The 19188-nt window shown below is 39.1% G+C and overlaps 2 protein-coding genes across 2 annotated transcripts; both read right to left on the bottom strand.

Moving 5' to 3' along the window:
- Window positions 1-1941: 1941 nt before the first annotated feature.
- On the bottom strand, window positions 1942-2390 carry LOC138876483 (uncharacterized). Its single transcript, XM_070155500.1, has 2 exons — window positions 2355-2390; window positions 1942-2298 (listed from the first exon to the last, which is right to left on the bottom strand). The coding sequence occupies exons 1-2, from the start codon at window positions 2388-2390 to the stop codon at window positions 1942-1944; spliced, it is 393 nt and encodes a 130-aa protein (XP_070011601.1).
- Window positions 2391-14104: 11714 nt separating this feature from the next.
- Window positions 14105-17973, bottom strand: LOC104238851 (protein DETOXIFICATION 34). The gene is made up of 7 exons (XM_009793334.2): window positions 17462-17973; window positions 16115-16740; window positions 15971-16027; window positions 15321-15559; window positions 15113-15231; window positions 14669-14755; window positions 14105-14385 (listed from the first exon to the last, which is right to left on the bottom strand). Exons 1-7 carry the CDS (start codon window positions 17777-17779, stop codon window positions 14320-14322), a joined length of 1512 nt encoding a protein of 503 aa, XP_009791636.1. The 5' UTR covers window positions 17780-17973; the 3' UTR covers window positions 14105-14319.
- Between the last annotated feature and the right edge of the window lie 1215 nt (window positions 17974-19188).

Raw genomic sequence — 19188 nt, 5'->3', positions numbered from 1 at the left:
CTCAAATGATCCCTCAAATCATCACTCAAAGGTCTCTAATTAGTCAAGCCTAACCCACAAATTACCACTGATTTTCCTTATTTTTTCATACTTAAATTGATAAAAATCATTCCAATAATGAGTTTTGGGACCAAGGACCTTACCCCAATGAACTCCTTTGAAAATCCCTCTTGAAAAGTGCTCCCCAAGCTTCTTCCCGTTTGAAACGAGGTGAAAAATGGCTAAAATTCGCGAAGGCAAGTTTTTATATGTTCTGCCTAGTTAAACCGCATCTGCGACCCTGGGACCGCACCTGTGGTCCCGCTTCTGCGTAGCCAAGGTCGCAACTGCGACTTCTCATTAATTCCCTTTTTCCGCTTTTGCGATAGACCTTCCACACCTGCGGTCTCGCATGTGCGATACCCTTCTCGCACCTACGGCTCCTGCTAGACCTCCCCAATTCCACTTCTGTGATTTCTCAGCCACTTCTGCGACTCCGCACCTACGGGACTCAACCGCAGGTGCGGTTATGATAGATATCAGCAGCTTCAACTGCTTCAAACCACTTCCAATTCTTCTGACAACCATTCGAAATCATCCCGAGGCCTCCGAGACCTCAACCAAAGGCACCAACAAGTCTAATACCACTGCCCAAACTTATACCAATCCTTAAAACACCTAAAACAACATCTAAACGACAAATCAACCACGGATTTAAGCCTAAAAATTCCAAAACTCTAAAAATACGCTTTCGATCAAAAAGTCCATCAAACCTCGTTCGATTGACCTGAAATTTTGCACACACGTCACATTCAACACTACGGAGCTACTCCATCTTTCGGAATTCCATTTCGACCCTCGGATCAAAATCTCACCATCTAACAGGAAACTTCAAAATTCGACCTTTCGGCATTTCAAGTCCAAATTAGCTACGGACCTCCAAAACAAAATCAGATCACGCCCCTAAGCCCGAAATCACCCAACAGAGCTAACAGAATCATCAGATTTCTATTCCGAGGCCATCTTCACACTGTTCTGACTATGGTCAACTTTCCAACACTTAAGCTCTCATTTAGGGACTAAGTTTCCAAAAACTCTCCGAAACTCAAAACCGAACATCCTGGCAAATCAAAGTAGCAGAAATAAATATGGGGAAAGCAGTAATTGGGGATCGAAGAATTAATTCTTAAGACGGTTGGTCGGGTCATCACACTTATAATAAAATATACACTCCCACACTTTAAAATAATTTAAGTTTAGTTTCTACCATTCCAAATCTCATAAGGTAAAATTTGCATACTTTTTGTAGGCACTCTATTTAAAATATAAGATGCAGTTAATAAAGCTTCACCCCATGAATTATGTGGTAAGTGTGCATTTAAAATCATAGCATTATCTATATCCACTAAAGTTTTTATTTTTTCTTTCAGCCAATCTATTTTGTTGTGGTGTACATGGAGCACTTGTTTGATGTATTAATCCATGCTCTTCACAAAACTTATTGAATTTAGTAGAAAAATATTCCCCTCCTCTATGACTCCGAATTATTTTAATTTTCCTACCTTTTTGATTTTCTACAACTGACTTATATTCCTTATACTTTTGAAAAGCATAATCTTTTGTTCTAAGTAAATAAACATATGTAAATTCTAGAGAAGTCATCTATAAAAGCAATGAAGTATCTTTGGCCTCCTCTAGTTAATTCACCATTTAATTCACATATATCCGAGTGTATCAAGTCTAATAATTCTGAAAATCTTTGAACTTTACGAAATGGTTTCTTTGCCATTTTTGCTTGTATGCAAATTTCATATTTCCCTACATGTTCAATTTTACATGATATACAACCATTTTTAGACATATATTTTAAGGAACCAAAATTTAAATGCCCGAATCTAGCATACCATAAAATAGAATCAGACTCAACAATATAAGCAGAAACATAATTTATTTCATTAATACTCAATCTAAACATGCCATTACAATTGTATCCTTTTCCAACAAAGACACTATTCTTACTTTCTTAGTTACTATTATATGATCAGATTCTATGACTATCTTGAAGCCTCTCTTAGACAGCAAACCAGCGGACATCAAGTTCTTCTTTATGCCAGGAACATGATATACATTTAGCAATGTCAACTTCTGCCCAGAAGTGAAATTTATCTCAACACTTCTCTTTCCTGTAACATTTGCGGTCACATGGTTGCCCATCAGAACCTTCTCGGGTTTCTTTATTTCTGCATAGTTCTTGAACATATTCTTTTCATAACAGGCATGAAATGTGGAACCAAAATCCAACACCAGTCTTGACTCTGACTAGCAGCAACAACCATGTTTAATTCTATGACCATACTACATGATACTACAGAAACCATTGCAACCAAGCCATGAGAAGAACTTTCCACCATGTTTGCTTTCTCGGACTTTCCCGAACTTTTTAAACTTCCAGAATTCCCATGGTTGAAGTTGCTTTCTTAAACTTGTAGTCACGAATCTTATGTACTTTCTTCCCATAACGATGACACTTCAAATCATTTCGTTTCTTAAAACGAGGCTTGTTGGAAACTTTCAGATTTTTGTTTCCATTTTTTATATTATTCTAACTAACAAAATTAACAGTAGAACTCGAAGGTTGAACAATAGCGTCACAAGCACGAGTTTCACTTTCAATTTGAAGGTGAGTTCGACATTGTTCCACTGTTAATTTATTATAAGAATGCAAGATTTTCTTTCTATAGTCATTCTAGGAAGAAGGCAATTTCGAGAGTATGGCACTATCTGAAGTGCATCTGAAACTTTAACTTCAAGATCATTAGTTTTGAAACTAAGATTTGTAGTTCACGAATCTGATCCACAATGGGTTTTGTCTCAACCATTTTAAATTCAAAGTATAATAAGGATAAGAATTTATCAATACCTCATTTTTCATTTTCATATGCGGTCTGCAATGCTGTCCAGATTTCTCTTGGTGATTTCAGATTGAAATACAAATCATAGAGTTGATCTGTCCAAGTGTTCAGAATGTGTCCTCGGCAGAGCAATTCATTATCTTGGCGTTTCTTCCTCTCGACTTTGATATCTTCTGAATCTTCTTCAGTGGGCTCCGACATTACGAGCAACAATGGATCAATGACGTAAAATATCTTTAGAGCGGTAAAGAAAATCATCTTGTCCTTCTAGTGAGAGAAGTTTGATCCATCAAATCGATCTAGTTTGATGAACTTTTCTGGGTTCTCTACAACAGACATAAACTTCTCCACAACAAAATATCTCTTGAAAATTGTTAGAAAAATTGCAGAAGATCAAAAGAGAAGTATAACTTTGAGGCGTGAAAGATCAGTATTGTTTAAGAGATATTACCCGTATATTCTTTAGGGATTACAAGTAATTCTCCATCAGGATACAACAAAGCCAGAATTATACTTGCAAATTGAATATCACTGATCCTGGGGTCTCCTTGTATTTATAGAATTCACAAACTTCTAAGATTAACTACAAGTAACCGGATGAAAGAAAGTACAACTGTTTTCGAATTAAAAGAAACAGTAAACTGAAAAGGCTAGAAGGGGACTCCAAGGTCTGCAGACGCCGACAGATCTACCTTAGGTCTCCTATGGAATGAAGTTAGCAGCTAGTATAAATCAGCTCAGACCGACACCAAAATCTGCACAGGAAGTGCAGAGTACAATATCAGTACAACCGACCCCATGTACTGGTAAGTGTCGAGCCTAACCTCAACGAAGTAGTGATGAGGCTAGGAAAAGACACCTACAAATAACATGTGCAATATAACCATACATATAGCAATAACAATAATAAAAGAAGCAAGACATGTAATATTAGGAGAGGGACATGCTGAGGGGATCACAATATAAGGAATCAAAGTAGTGATAAAGACTTGATCAATCAATATGCCTTAAACAGATAGAACACGTAAAAATGGTAAAGGAAACTGCACGGCATCACCCTTTGTGCTTTTACTCTCAATCTTACCATATGAAATAATAGAAATGGCACGGCACCACCCTTCGTGCATTAACTCTCTCATAATATGTCACGGCATCACTCTTCGTGCATTAACACTCACAATCTGGCATCGTATCACCCTTCGTGCATTATCACTCGCAAAACATGGCACGACATCATCCTTCGTGCATTAACACTCTCCTTCACCAAAACAAGGAGCAATAATAACAGGGAGATAGAAATGACAACAACAAGTCTTAATTCGACATTTGATTCCACAATATCAACCTCAACTTTGAGTCAATGCTCAACAAATACCAAAGTCCGTAAACATGATAAGATTGCTCAACATAACAAGTAGCTAGTCTAAACATGGATAATATGATCAAAGAAGCAATAATTACAAGAATATGACCCATTCACATGCTATAATTCGACAACAACACATAGGTACTCGTCACCTCACCTATACGTTGTACTCAACATTCAAACACGTAGCAATTAGGCAAATAAGACTCAATCCCTCAAGCCAAGGTTAACCACGACACTTACCTCGCTCCAACGGCTAACTCAAAGCTCAACCACCGCCTTTCCCTTCACACAAGCCTTCGGACCGATAGAATCTAGTAAAATTACCAACCAAACGATTCAATTTAAGCCTTAGGGACTACTTACGATTGCAAATGATTCAATTTAGGCCATTTTTGAAAAAGTCAACAAAAGTAAACACCTGGCCCTGCTTGGTCCAAACCCAGAATTCGGATCAAAACCCGATTACCCATTCACCTCCGAGCCCGGATATATAATTGAATTTGGAATCCGACCTCAAATTGAGGTCCAAATCTCCAAATTTCGAATTTTCTAGTTTCTACCCAAAAATCCCCAATTCCACCATGAAAACACTAGATTCTAGGTTGAATTCTTGTAAAATATAGTGAAAGATTGAAAAAAACTACTTTAGAATCACTCACCAAGGTTTTGGGGAAGAAATGGTCTTTGAAAAATTGCCTCTTGTGTTTTAGGTTTTGAAAATTTGAAGAATGGGAGAAAAATCCCGTTTAAGTCACTTTTACAAAGTTGCAAATGTCGTATTGCCCGCAAATGTGAGAAATCCATCGCATTTGCAAAGACTCCCAAAGTTCTGCTTCCTTCACCAAAGCAAAGAAATGCTTGCAAATGCGAGCTGAGCTGGCCGCAAATGCGATCCAATGATTGCAAATACGAAGAGTGTCTTCCCCTGTCCCCATCGCAAATGCGAAGGAAGGTTCGTAAATGCGAACGTAAGGTGGCCCAGCTTCTCTTCACATTTGCAATGAGAAGCTCGTAAATGTGAACCCTTTAGAGGTCGCAAATGCAATGCCTGATCTCGCAAATGGCGAGATCAGGGGCCTGCAACAAGATTAGCTGCACCGACAGTGTTCTAAGTCCTATTTTCACTCCATAGCCTATCCAAAACTCACCCGAGCCTTTGGGGATCCAAACCAAACATGCACACAAGTCTTAAAATATCATACGAACTTGCTTGTGCGATCAAATTGCCAAAATAACACCCACAACTACGAATTTAACACCAAATCGAATGACATTTTCAAGAAAACTTTGAAACTTCTATTTTCTCAACCGGACATACGAATTACGTCAAATCGATTTCGTTTCTTACCAAATTTCACAAACAAGTCATAAATATTATATTGGACCTATACCGGGCTCCGGAACTAAAATACAGATCTGGTATCAACGAGGCCAAACATCAATCAATTCTTAAAAACTATTAAATTTTCAATAAAAATTCATAGCTCAAGCTAGGGACCTCGAAATTCGATTCTGGACATACGCCCAGGTCCCACATTTCAATATGGACCCACCGAGACCGTCAAAATATGAGTCTGAGTCCGTTTACTCAAAACGTTGACCGATGTTAACTAAAAGTAACTTTTAAGACAAAAAGTCTTATTTTTATCAACTTTCAATATAAAAACTTTTCGGAAACAAGTCGGACTGCGCACGCAAATCGAGGAAAAATAAAATAAGGTGTTTTAAGCCTCAAAATACAGAATTTAATTTTAAATCATAAGATGATCTATCGGGTCATCACACCTAAGTGATGTCCAAATGACCCAAATAGATGCCTCTATATAGAAGGGCTAATGGTGAAAACTTAGCTACAAATATTGAAAACCCTAATGGGCTTCTTATTATGGGCCTCATTTGGCTAAAGCTAAATTTCCTGTCTCTTTAGACATAGAAATGACATCAGATAGCCACTCTAAAAGGCTGTTATTTAGAAATTAGTTAATATATCATGAATATGAGTTTTTTAGTTCAATTTTTTGGATACAAATATTTTAAATTATCCTGAAATTAAGATTTTTAATTTAAATTTTCAGGATAAAATAAGTATTGCCTAATCATTAAATAGCATCCCAAAACGGTTATTTGTGTACCCTCCCCCAGACTATGTAAAGTGCACGACTCAATATTCATTTATCACACTTATATTTGGGCTAATATTTATAAAGTAACATACAATTCAAAATTGTTAAAATATAATAAAATGTTTTAGATAATATAAGCTAATTTTTGCGACAGAAAAATCATACTAACTAATATTGAGTATTTGGAGGCTCTAAATTATTTCCATCTTAGAAAGTGTTAATAGTATAAAAAATTAAAATACAATTTCCTACTTCTAATTACAGGTAATGGACTAATAAATCTATTGGAAAATTGCATTTGCAGAACTTGGGAAATGAAACAAGAAAAGTACACTACTTAGTGATAGACAAGGTCGTATGGGGTCAAAGCATAAAAAGAAAGGACGGAATTTTTGGGTAATCGTACTATTTTCTTGGGTAATTGTAAGTGACAAAAACAAATGTTTTCACATGTTCCAAAAGGCATTAAGAATCGATATATGTATTTGCTTTATATGTTGTTTGACCAAAAAAGTGTTAAACTTTTTAGTTAAACTAATTAATAGAGAGAGGAGAGATGGTAAATTTTAGCCGAACATAATTAACTCTAGATCCAAATATACTGAGTACAACAATCGAATAAGAACAAGCTTGTATAATATTTCTTAAGATGGTTATCATACATCAAATGTAAATGATGAGTTTACATCTATGAAAGGCTTGCACCATACTCGTAAGAACATAGAAGGAGAAGAGAGGAAGCAGTTGATGACTAGGGGATCTCTCTTTTCTTGATTCCATGACTATAAACGTTGTAGCCAGATCCGGGGGCTTTTCGATGATGTCCCTCCTCTCTATATATACTAACAATTTTTCCTTTTATCCAATGGTCTTTAACCGACATACTTTCTCATGATTGTACCCTTCATTACTTGCCTAAACATTACACTTGTTCTGCGTTGTAAGCTTTTTGGCGGCTTGACCACGACAATGGCCGAGATGCTCTATGCTATCACGCCCCGTGGGTACGACTACGGCTCGGTCGACCCCTTATCGTTCCTTTTAAGAACAACCATCTTATGGTCAAATTTTGACCCATACAGTTAGTCTCTCCGTCCGTCGGGGTCGCCTCTTGGCGAGCTTGATGGACGAATTCTGTTGATTCAAAAGATAGGAGAAATCTGAATATTATGCGTTGGACGAGGTCCTTAAGGCGAGGTGGCGACGTGACGCTTTAGTGGTATCATCGGACTGTTACGTCAGTTCGGAGCTGAATCATTGCATCGATTCAGGGTATCATGAATACCCATTATGTATCATTATGACGCACGTTTCTCACGTACCGTATCGTTTTCCGTGCCCTTTCAGCTTTTTTGATTGACGGCTCTTAGATTTCCCGAAGAACATTTATGTTCCTATAAATGGGGGAAACACTTATTTGACTGTTGTGTTTTTCAATTTTACTGAGAAAGAAACTTTGTTCCTCTTCCTCTTGTCCTTCATACTTTTGCTTTCGACAGAATTTGAGGTGACTCTTATTTCTTTTCCCTCATCGTTATTGTTCACTTCGATCGAGAGACAAATGGCTGGTACTTCTCAAACTGATGGGTTTATTAACGTTCCGGTACCGGAAAGTGATGTGCCCCTTCTCGAATAAAGAATGGAGGTGGTGGAAGATGAGGGGTTTCCGATAGTGGACGAGATAGTTCCCAGCCCGGGGAAAATGAGGACAGATTTTAATAGCCCTGCCGGAGATGAACTGGATCCTGTTCCTTTTACAATGGATGAAGCGGAGAATACGGCGCTCAAGGCCAAGTGGGGAATCCTTACTCATACTGAAATGGTATCGGCGGCGGGGGAGGACATTGTTCATCTACACCGCCCAAGGTATTGCGCATTTTACGCGTACCCATTTGTTATCGGGTACACGCTTCCTCTCCCCTCTTTGTTGGTAGAATTTTGCCGCTTCTACGAAGTGTGCCCGACCTATCTCTCTCCGTACGTGTACAAACTGTTCCTCATGCTTATCAAGTACACGGAGCTTGTCGGACGAGGAATTTCCTTGAGGCACATGCTTCACATCTTTGCCTCTCACTTTCTTCGGGGTTCAATGATCCATATAAGCCATCGAGGAACCAAAAGCTGAGTGGTGAAGATGGACGATAAGGCCAATCGCCGCTTCTAGGAAAGTTATTTCTACGTGCAGATAGAGCACCTTGTGGCGGACTCGGCAGGGTTCCCAGAGATGTGGAACTTCGCTCGTGAGTTTTCCTTTATTTATTTTGTGATTCCTCTTAAGGCGGTCGTCGATCGTTCTCTATGAGGTGATATTGCTAAGGATTTTATTTTTGCTTTTGCAGCCGAGAGACTACCTCCCCCACTAGTTGACGATATATGCAAGTGGGTAGGCACAATTCTCCCCCATACAATGGGGATTCGTGAATGGGCGTCCTTCCATGAGAAGTATGGGCGCAAGCCTCTCACTGGTCAGTCAACCCGCCACACTTTTTCTTTATTCTTTTACCTCATGACTTAACCTTGTCGTTATATGATCGTCTTTCTTTGTTGACAGGGAGAGTGCGAAGGGCCAGGGCTCCTCCGCTCAGTTTCCATCAACCGACGCCTTCTACTCATCCTGCACCGAGGGCTACTGCCCGTCCTGTACCAAGAATTATTGTTCAGCCTGCACCTGTGGCCGAAGCTGCGCGTTTGGAGATTACTCAGTCGGAGGTTCCGACCCTTCCACCCCAATCAGTAGGTGAATCTTCCTGCATATGTAGTGAGGAGGCCCCACCAAAGAGATAGAGGGTGGTGTTGAAAGAGGTTTCCCCAGCCGATAGTTCTTCGATGGGTGCCCTTACCCCGACAGTGATAGAAATCAGAGATGATGCCAGCTCTGCTGTAGAGACGATGCCTGTTGTGAGCGGTCAACAGGCTGATGTGGTGGAGAGACAGAGTCTCGATATTGTCGTTGCTATCTTGGGTGACCCTTTGACATCCAGACGAGCCGCACTTCTTCTCCGGATAAAGATTAGGGAAATGATATCATGGTTGATGATTACGAGTCTGAATCCGACCTTGATCCTGACGATATTAAGATATTCGAGGAGGGCTTTACCCGAACTGTGGTAAGAGCAGGAGGTCCTTCCCGAATACTCGAAATCCCGTCGGATCTCAACCTTCTGCGAGACACGGTGGATTTTGTGCCACAGTTTGACCTTTTATGCTCTGTCGCATAAAGTGGGGTTCTTCAGGATGTCAGCGATGCCGAATTGTCACGAGGTGTGGCCACGTTAGGCCTAAGGGTAAGTTGCTCTTTTTTTTGACCTTGGACCTTATCGAATCTCTTCTTCTCTTTGTTTTTAGTCTTACACGCCGGAGATCGAGAGTGCTCGTAGGGTCGAGACTTGGGCCAAGATTTTTCTGAAGATGTTTGAAAAGTATTTGCGGTATCGCAACAAATGCCGTGAGATGCACGAGTGGCTCAGGGCGGGTACCGACACCCAATCCCTCGGTGAGGAGTTGGAGAAAAGGGACCAGGAGTTGATGCATTCCATCCATAGATGTAGTGAGCTCGAGGAGCTACTCCGTGCCAAAAATGAAGAGCTTGAGTTGGGAAATAGGGTCGCTGCGGAATATGAGCATATTCAGGCAAAGGTGTTGTCGTTGCAAGCCGAACTTGAGCAAAATGCCTCCAGAGTCGAAGCTTTGAGTGCAGAATGGATGGGAAAGTTGGCCGAACTGGAGAGGAAAATGGCTGAGATGGAAAGTGCCGAGAATGCTCGGGCTTCGGCTTTGGCAAGGGTGACAGCGTTGGAGGACACTATCCACATCTTCAAATCTGAGTAGGAGTCTGAGAGGGAAACGACCACACTAAGGGAGGCGAGGCTTGAAGAGCGCATTGGCAAAATTGACTAGGAAGCTTCAAACTTGGGAGACCGGGTCGCGACCCTCGAGGCTGAAAAGGCGCAATTGTTGGCTTAAGTTCAATCTTCCTCTGCCGCTGTTCCTCGCCACTTGCATGAGTTGAGGGTCCATGCCGAGGCCCAACGAGACATATACAAGGTTTTATGAGAGACAGACAGTGTTTTTGAGGCTGCCTTTGAAGAAGCTCGGGCGAAGGCGCCTGAGGCTCGTGTAAATTGCAGCTATGACCCTGTGACATCGGAAGCCGGTGAGGATGGGTTGGCTAAAGATAATGATGGGGAGAACGACAGTGATGACGCTGAGTGAAAAGTTGCTGCAACTTTTATAGTCTTTTTTTTTGTTCGTTTTTGTTCTCTTTTTAGGGCTTCCAGCCTTTTGTAAGGTACGACTATTGTGCACGTACGTATAAATAAAATAGTTGCTTCGCTTTTGTGTATCTTTTGATTTTATTTTTCTCCCCCTTGCTTGTTACATATCTTTTTGTTTTAATATAGACCTTTGGATTTTTTTTGATGAGTCCCTGATTTTTCGATTTAGGAATCCGACCCTACCCGGGTCGAGCAGGATCTTGTCACGTGAGTCTAAATGAAGTCACTTCGGATCTGCATGTCCGGGCGAGGTCAACTTCCGATTTGTCGCTTTAGCGGAATCGTCCTTGATTCAAACGAGATCAAATTCGGATTTGCCATTTTGGATGGTCAGTTTCGATTTGAACATTCGAGCGGGATTGAGTTCAGATTTGCCAACTTAGGCGAAAACCTTTTCATATGTATTCGAGCAGGATTGAGTTCAGATTTGCCGTCTTAGGCGAAAACTTTTTCATATGTATTCGAGCGGGTTTGAACTTTGGAATCGCCATCTAGAGAGAAGTTAATTTCTGACATGTTTGAACGAGTTCAAACTTTTTCTTTTATTCGACGATGACCGACAACCGTAAAGGTGTTGTTCCAAGCGAGGTCGAATTGTAACCTACTTGTTTGGACGATAGCCAGTGGCTGTAAAGGTGTTAATTCAAGCAAGGTCGAATTGTAACCTACTGTAATTCGAGCGAGGTCGAATTTTTCTTTTGGCGATGGCCTTTGGCCGTAGGGGTGTTATTTCGAGCAAGAACGAAATAGGCACCCATTGTAATTCGAGCAAAGTCGAGTTCTCTTTTGGATATGGCCTTTGGCCGTATGGGTGTTATTTCGAGCAAGATCGAAATAGCAACCTGTTGTAATTCAAGCAGAGTTGAATTTTTCTCTTTTGACGATGGCTTTTGGCTGTAACGGTGTTATTTCGAGCAAGATCGAAATAGTAACCCGTTGTAATTCAAGCGGAGTCGAATTCTCCTCTTTTGGCGATGGCCCTTGGTCGTAAGGGTGTTATTTCGAGCAAGATCGAAACAGTAACCCTTTGTAATTCGAGCGGAGTCGAATTCTTCTATTTTGGCGATGGCCTTTGGCCGTAGGGGTGTTATTTCGAGCAAGATCGAAATAGTAACCCGTTGTAATTCGAGCGGAGTTGAATTCTTCTCTTTTGGCGATGACCTTAGGCCGTAGGGGTGTTATTTAGAGCAAAATCAAAATAGTAACCCGTTGTAATTCGAGCGGAGTTGAATTCTTTTCTTTTGGCGATGGCCTTTGGCTGTAGGGGTGTTATTTCGAGCAAGATCGAAATAGCAACTCGTTGTAATTCGAGTAGAGTCGAATTCTTCTCTTTTGGCGATGGCCTTTTGTCGTAGGGGTGTTATTTCGAGCAAGATCGAAATAGTAACCCGTTGTAATTCGAGCGAAATCGAATTCTTTTTTTTGCCGTAGGGGTGTTATTTCGAGCAAGATCGAAATAGTAACCCGTTGTATCATTATCACTATGTGTTTTTTTGGAGAGCACTGCACGTCGCGGTACAGTTTATCCGTACGTCGGGGTGAGCCCCGATGTGCTCGGCTTTATTTTTACTGGAGGATACTGGGCGTTCCCTGGGCGAGTCCTAGTTTGCTTAATTTTGTTCTCATTGGAGAATACTGTGCGTTTCCTGGGTGTTTTGGCGGCGTTGGTCCCCTGCTTGCATACTCATGCGAGTACTTGCGTACCTGTTTCGAATCAATCAAAAGAGTGAAAAACCCAAATGAAATTGTCTGTTACCTCGGTCTAGCAAGCCGGTGAAAGGAGGAGCAGCATTGTATGGTTACTTGCTCCGCCTAGTACTCGAACAGTGGTTTCTTATTTTGCAGCCACGTTTTTACTTCGCCGTTCAGCTGCGTCTAGACTTCTCGTGAGTTGGGCTTACCTCGCCCGTAGGGACACCGAGGCCGAGTCCCTGTCCGATATATATAAACAAAAAGGGAAACATGTCATGCTTTATTTATAAATTATCCAGCATGCATGTTACGAAAATAATGCGGGATATGCCTGGCCTCCCAAAGGGTCATGCAACGGGTTATCATCCCTTCCCAAGGGGCGGAAGTACGGGTTGGTATACAGGGTGAATACATCGCATGGGACCACGTTCACGTCAAGCACATAGTGATCGTAGTCCTATTTCACCCGCGCGTATGACTTATTGAACCTGCCGTCACGGGTGAGGCATGGGTCTCATATAAACATCAGTCATAATTTTTATTTTGTGTAGGGATCTGACCTAGATTGATAAAGTTGTGTCAAAAATTTATCTATCATTTTTTTTTAGTTTATGTTGTCACCAAGATGGTGAAGTTGTAGCAGCCTGGAAGTAATACTTGGTTGGTTCTAGATCTAAAGGAAACTAAAGAATTTGGCTAAGAAATCTCCATAGATAGCGCCAAATTGTTTGGTGTTACACCTTTTAGTTAAACTAATTAATAGAATAGATAGAAGGTAAATCTTAGCCAAACATAATTAACTCTAGATTCAAATATACTGAGTACAACAATCGAAGAAGAACAAGCTTGTGTAATATTTCTTAAGATGGTTATCATACATCTAATGTAAATGATGAGCTTACATCTATGACAGGCGTGCACCATACTCGTAAGAACATAGAAGGAGAGGAGAGGAAGTTGTTGATCACTAGGGGATCTCTCTTTTCTTGATTCCATGACTATAAATGTTGTAGCTAGATCCGGGTTTTTTTGAATGATCTCCCCCCTCTCTATATATACTAACAATTTTCTCTTTTATTCAATGGTCTTTAACCGACATATTTTCTCATGACTGTACCCTTCATTACTTGCCTAAACATTACACTTGTTCTGCGACGTAAGCTTTTTGGCGGCTTGACCACGGCAATGGCCGAGATGCTCTATGCTATCACGCCTCGTGGGTACGACTACAACTTGGACGACCCCTTATCGTTCCTTTTAAGAACAACCATTTTATGGTCATATTTTTACCCATATTGAGACCACAAATTCGTCGCTTAAAAAATCGATGGAACAATTATTTAGTCTTCCTTTTTTTCTTTTTCTGAAAATCCAAAGTTAAAAGATTGATATATTTGAAGATGAACGAGGACTTGTGATAATCTAATAGGTAAATTATATTTTCGCACTCCATTAATCTTCTAGCTGTTAAAAACAGTAAGACCTCCGTCATATATATATATACATTAATAGGGTATATAATATAAAATTTTAATTTGAATTGTATATTATGTAAACCATAGTAGAGGCCTAGAGGGATACACTAAAATAATAGCTACAGATAATTGATAAAGAAATACTATAACAAAATTTAACTCTGTTTTTCTTAAATTTTAAATCTTAAAAGTCATGATGATTGTGTAAAATAATACTATCTCTGGTCCAAAATAAATATCGTTAAAGTTTTGTCACACATATTAAAGAAAATATTTAATAACATTTGAAAAAAAAAGTATGTGAAAATAGATCTAGCTTTACATTAACATTTTCATCTACATATACCTAAAGAAAAAAAGAAAGTTAAAGTTGGCATTAATGTCTACAAGAATAATTAAAAAATTGCATGGGATTATGTACTACGAATATCTGTGATGTCAATCTTCTACTCGGTCAATAGGACAGTGTCATCTCTTGAATTTGATATGAACTTTTTACTTAGTGTCCGCTTCATCAGAAATTCCACTCCATTTTCTCATTCTCTCTGATGCTTGTGCTACCTGAAATTAGAAAGCAGAATTAGAGGCAAAGTTGGAATTTAAAGTTTATGTGTTCGAGATTCTAGTTCATTCAAGTTACTCTATTCTAAATTAATAATTCTCACATATTCAATAGATTTCTTAAGACAAATATAGAGTTTGGATTAAAATTAATGAGTTTGATCGAACCCGTAACATGTGTTCTAGCTCCGTCACTAAGCAAGAATCCCTTTGATATTTGCAATTATCCAATGACCACCTACTTAAAATTTGCAATTACTATCTTACTGAAGCAAACAATTACCTCGTCGTTCCAATTGGTTTTGTATACAATAACACAAAGAATTACAGTTTGCAGAAAAGTTCCAAAAATCATGCCCATCCATATTCCCTACAAAAAGAGAAAGAAAATGAAGTGATAATTAGCAACCTTGACAAAAAATAATAACCCATCAACTTGACATTCTTTTAACATACATTTTGCTTCAACATTCTTGAAAAATTGGACAAGAAACTACACTATCGTGTAAAGAGGTAGGAAATTTCAAGTTGGCTATGTCACGTATATGCTTAATAATTTTTGTAGCTAGAAAACTCTGAAAATAAGGCAATATCAGTAAATTAGAGAAATCTAATATCTAAATCAGGTACTATTACTCAACAAATTACAGAATCAAGCTTTTTCCCTTCCGCCCCGTTGTTTAGACAAAAATGAAAACATAATCAGCACAAAGATTTGCTTTGTTACCTGAACTCCCAACCTTGTTTTATAGCCTAGGAGGAATCCAAGTGGGAGACCAATTACATAATAACAAGCCAAATTAATGTATGCCACTAGTGCTTGCCATCCTCCTCCAACAGCAACACCTTCAATATTAGAAGCAACCTAATTTATTCTCTCAACCTTTCCCTTTTATTTTGAGACTAATTAAGTAAGAAGCAACATATTTTGGTACCTGATATAACTGGCTGGACACTATTAAGCAGCATAGTTACAGCAAGAAGATATGCTAACTTAGAAACAGCTTTTTGCATTTTTTCACTGCTTGTGAAAAGCATAGCAAAATGGTCCTTTGTTAATATGATTAGTATCATGCAAACTATCCCAATTATGAGTGACTCAGCCACTGTGACAAAAACTGAATATTTTGCAGCCCTTGGGTGGCCCGATCCAAGCTCGTTTGATACGCGAACACTGAAAAATGAAAAATTGAAAAATTAATTACACTAATCGGAAGAGTTTAACTTCTGTGCACCGACAATGTACGTACAACTTTTTTATATTATCAGGTTAAGAAGACCGGCTATAACTAGTAGCTGACTATACTTATCATAATTTGGTTATCTAAAAACGCCCTTGTTAAAATACATGTGTCAGTGTATACAGGGGGCAACCCGGTGCATTAAGTTACCGCTATGCACGGGGTCCGGGGAAGGGTCGGACCTAAGGGTCTATTGTATGCAGCCTTACTCTGCACTTTTGCAAGAGGTTGTTTTTGCGGCACATGACAACAACTTTACTAGTTACACCAAGGCTCCCCACGTGTCAGTGTATATAGGTGAAATCCAATTGTAATAGAGGGTTAAAGCAAAACTTGTAAACTACCTTATTGCTGCATTAATACCAATGAACAACATGCCTTCCCATCCATTAAGGTTCATACTGAAACAATGGAAAAAAGAATCAAAATTTGAAACAGAACAATTGCAAACACATTATAAAGAAGGGTGCAAATTTGCAAGATTATACCAAATAGAAAGAGAACCAACAGCAATGACAGGATCCTCAAGATGACCAGTTAAAACAATGATGGTCATAAAATACCAAATTTCCAAGCAAATCATAACTGCTGATGCAACAGAAAGCTTTACAAAGGGCCAAAGTTCCTTTAATGCCAACCAAGACAACCCCTTCCAACTATCTTTACACCAACCAACAATATAAATCACCTGAGCCAAAGCAATAGCCCAAGCAGAAACATCATATGCAGCAGCAGCACCAGTAACGCCCCATCGAAAAACTCTAACAAAAAGAAAGAGCACACCGATATGCACGATCAAAGCCATGAATCCAACCCAAGCAAGAACCGCGACATTGCTTTGTGCTTGCAAGAATTTTTGGGTTGGGAAGTTGATCGCGAGGGAGAACATTTGAGGTATGATTTGAATTGAAAATTTTCCAGCTAATTCTGCTATGTCATGTCTTTGGCCTAGAAGCTTTAATATTGGTGCTGAGAAGATGTAGAGTGGCATTATGCAGAAGCATGAACCAACAAGGATTATCCATGATCTTTGTAAGTAAACTCCTAGCAATTCTACTTGGCCTGCACCAAATGCTTGTCCACATAGTGTCTCAAGTGCACTACCCATACCTAACTGATTAATCCATTCAAAACAAAACTTAGATACCTAAAAATAAGAAATAACATAAGAGCATGTTTTTTTCACATCATGCACATTAATAAATTAAATTCCAAAAGTTACAACCTCTTTGAGATTCTAGATTATTTCAAGATTATAGACTACTAAAGGCCTGTTTGGCCATAAGAAATTGTTCACCTTTTTTGGCAACAAATTTACTTCTTTTTTTCAGAATAAGTGTTCGGCAATAAAAATTTCGATTTTCACATGAAGTTTAATTTCAGAATTTTTTGAAAATTTGAAAAACTCCAAAAAACCGTATTTCAAAATTTTCACTTCAAATTATTCACAAAAATTCAAAAACAGCTCCAAATTGTATTCATGTCCAAACACAACTCTAATTTTCAAATATCATTTTCACTTGAAAAAAAATTCACTTTTTCCGGAATATCACAATTCTTATGTCCATACGCCCACTAAGTTATTTGTGATCTATAGTAGTAATCTCACCAGAGAGGTTGATGAACACCAACATTTTTTTTTATTTTATATATTTTACGTTTATTTTATATTTTTGATGGGATGATGATAAGGGCAGCCCGGTGCACTAAATTCCCGGTATGTGCGGGGTCCGGGGAAGGGCCGAATTTGATGGGATAATGATGTTGGAATAATTTCCAAGAAACCAGAAAAAAGAACAGAACTTGAGAATGAGGCAGAATAAAAGGAACCTAACCAAGAAGCCGAATGAGAAATTTGCTATAACCGATAAAGAAATGGCAACGGCAGAGAGCTCAACATCACCAATATGTCCAACAAATATACTTGTGAAAGAATTAATCCCATAATTACACAGAATATTAAACGCTATGGGACCTGCAATTGCCCATAATTTCCCTGATTCCATGCAAACTAAATTTTTCGCATCCTGAAAGCCATGCACTGGCGGGTAATCCGCCAGCATGGCAGATGGAGCCGAATGAAGCTCAGTCGGCTCCATGGAGGAGCCGCCATATAAAGGCGTCTCCCCGGCTGAGCCGCCTGGTGTCTCCATTTCCAAGGTCACGAATTTCTTGGTCGGTGAGAGAGCAGAGGTTGAGCCGTTGTTGCTCCCCTCTGCTCCCTTTTGACCATTTTCTTTATCCCCCTCAATCTTTACGCTCTTTATAAACACTTTTTCATTTATCTGGGGAAAATTTTGTCATTAAGTTGACGAAAACATTCTCCTTTTCTCTAGCATGAATGCTTGATGTTTGAGTATATGGTCTTTCTCGATTCAATTTTGTTATATTCCTGAGCTACAAAAGAGGAAACTATTGACAAGTGGGCAGTTGTCATCAATAAAGTCAGTCATATAAATCAAACTTGGGAAACTAAAGTGTGGCTGTTATTGGGGTAGGTACAAACTTTTTACTCATTTTTCACTTCTACTTCTTTTGAAATATTTACCAAATAAATAAAATTTGATTCTCCCATTAAATTAGTTAGAGAGTATATTCTTCAAAGTCATTTGGTTTACCAATAATAATCTCAGTATAAAATTCTATATAAGTTATATATTGGAGTATTTGGTTGGGCGTACAAGAAAAAGTAATTGTTGTATAACTTAATACAACGTTTGATTGGCTCTTATTGAACTCCACATTTTTAATACTCGCTGTCACACCTCCTTTTTGCGCGCCCGCCCCGAAGGGTTAAGACGCGCGGGGGAGTTTTTCCAATTTAAGTGACAATATTCGAAATGGGATTATTTATTTAATTCAGAGTCGCCACTTGGGAAAAGTTTGGCTTTTGGTGTCCCAAGTCACCGGTTTATCTTGAATCCCAAATCGAGGAAAATATTCGACTTTTCCAAATGAAGTCTGCGAACCAGAAATTCTAAGTAAGGAATTCTGTTGACCCGAGGGAAGGTGTTAGGCACCCTCGAATCCCGTGGTTCTAGCACGGTCGCTTAAATTGTTATAATGGCTAAATATCTGATTTAAATACATGTTATGACTTGCGTGCTTCCACTAAGTTTAAACCGCTTTTATCATTATCATTTATTTTTATAGAATTGCAACGTCGTGAAAATGCATCTTGAACCACGTCACAATCAATGCGCCCGTGATCGTCAACACATTTGACTTCGTTGAGATTTGGATTTGGGTCACAATCAATGCGCACCCGAATTTAAGAATATGAATTAATTAAGTCGCGCCTAAAGAATCTAACGCGTTATCGTCTTCGGGGAGGGCAGTGGAATTCACTAAAATAGCCCGTCCCAAATTCTAAGTATTTATTATGACCAATTTTTGAGGGCCCCGCAATTTTGTATTTTTATTTGGCGAGGCTCGCCTCTATTTTAGAAAAGGCATCCTAAAGTGGCTACATTTCTAATACATTTGTCTCTAAAAATAAAAGAAAGGATTACATGCTAATTACATGCTTAACCAGCTTCAGATCCTTACTTGATTATCTGAT

This window comes from Nicotiana sylvestris, chromosome 1, assembly GCF_000393655.2.
Source record: "Nicotiana sylvestris chromosome 1, ASM39365v2, whole genome shotgun sequence".
In the NCBI taxonomy this organism is placed as follows: Eukaryota; Viridiplantae; Streptophyta; class Magnoliopsida; order Solanales; family Solanaceae; genus Nicotiana; species Nicotiana sylvestris.
The sequence above is the reverse complement of the archived record's forward strand: the minus strand, read 5'-3'. Positions and strand labels throughout refer to the sequence as shown.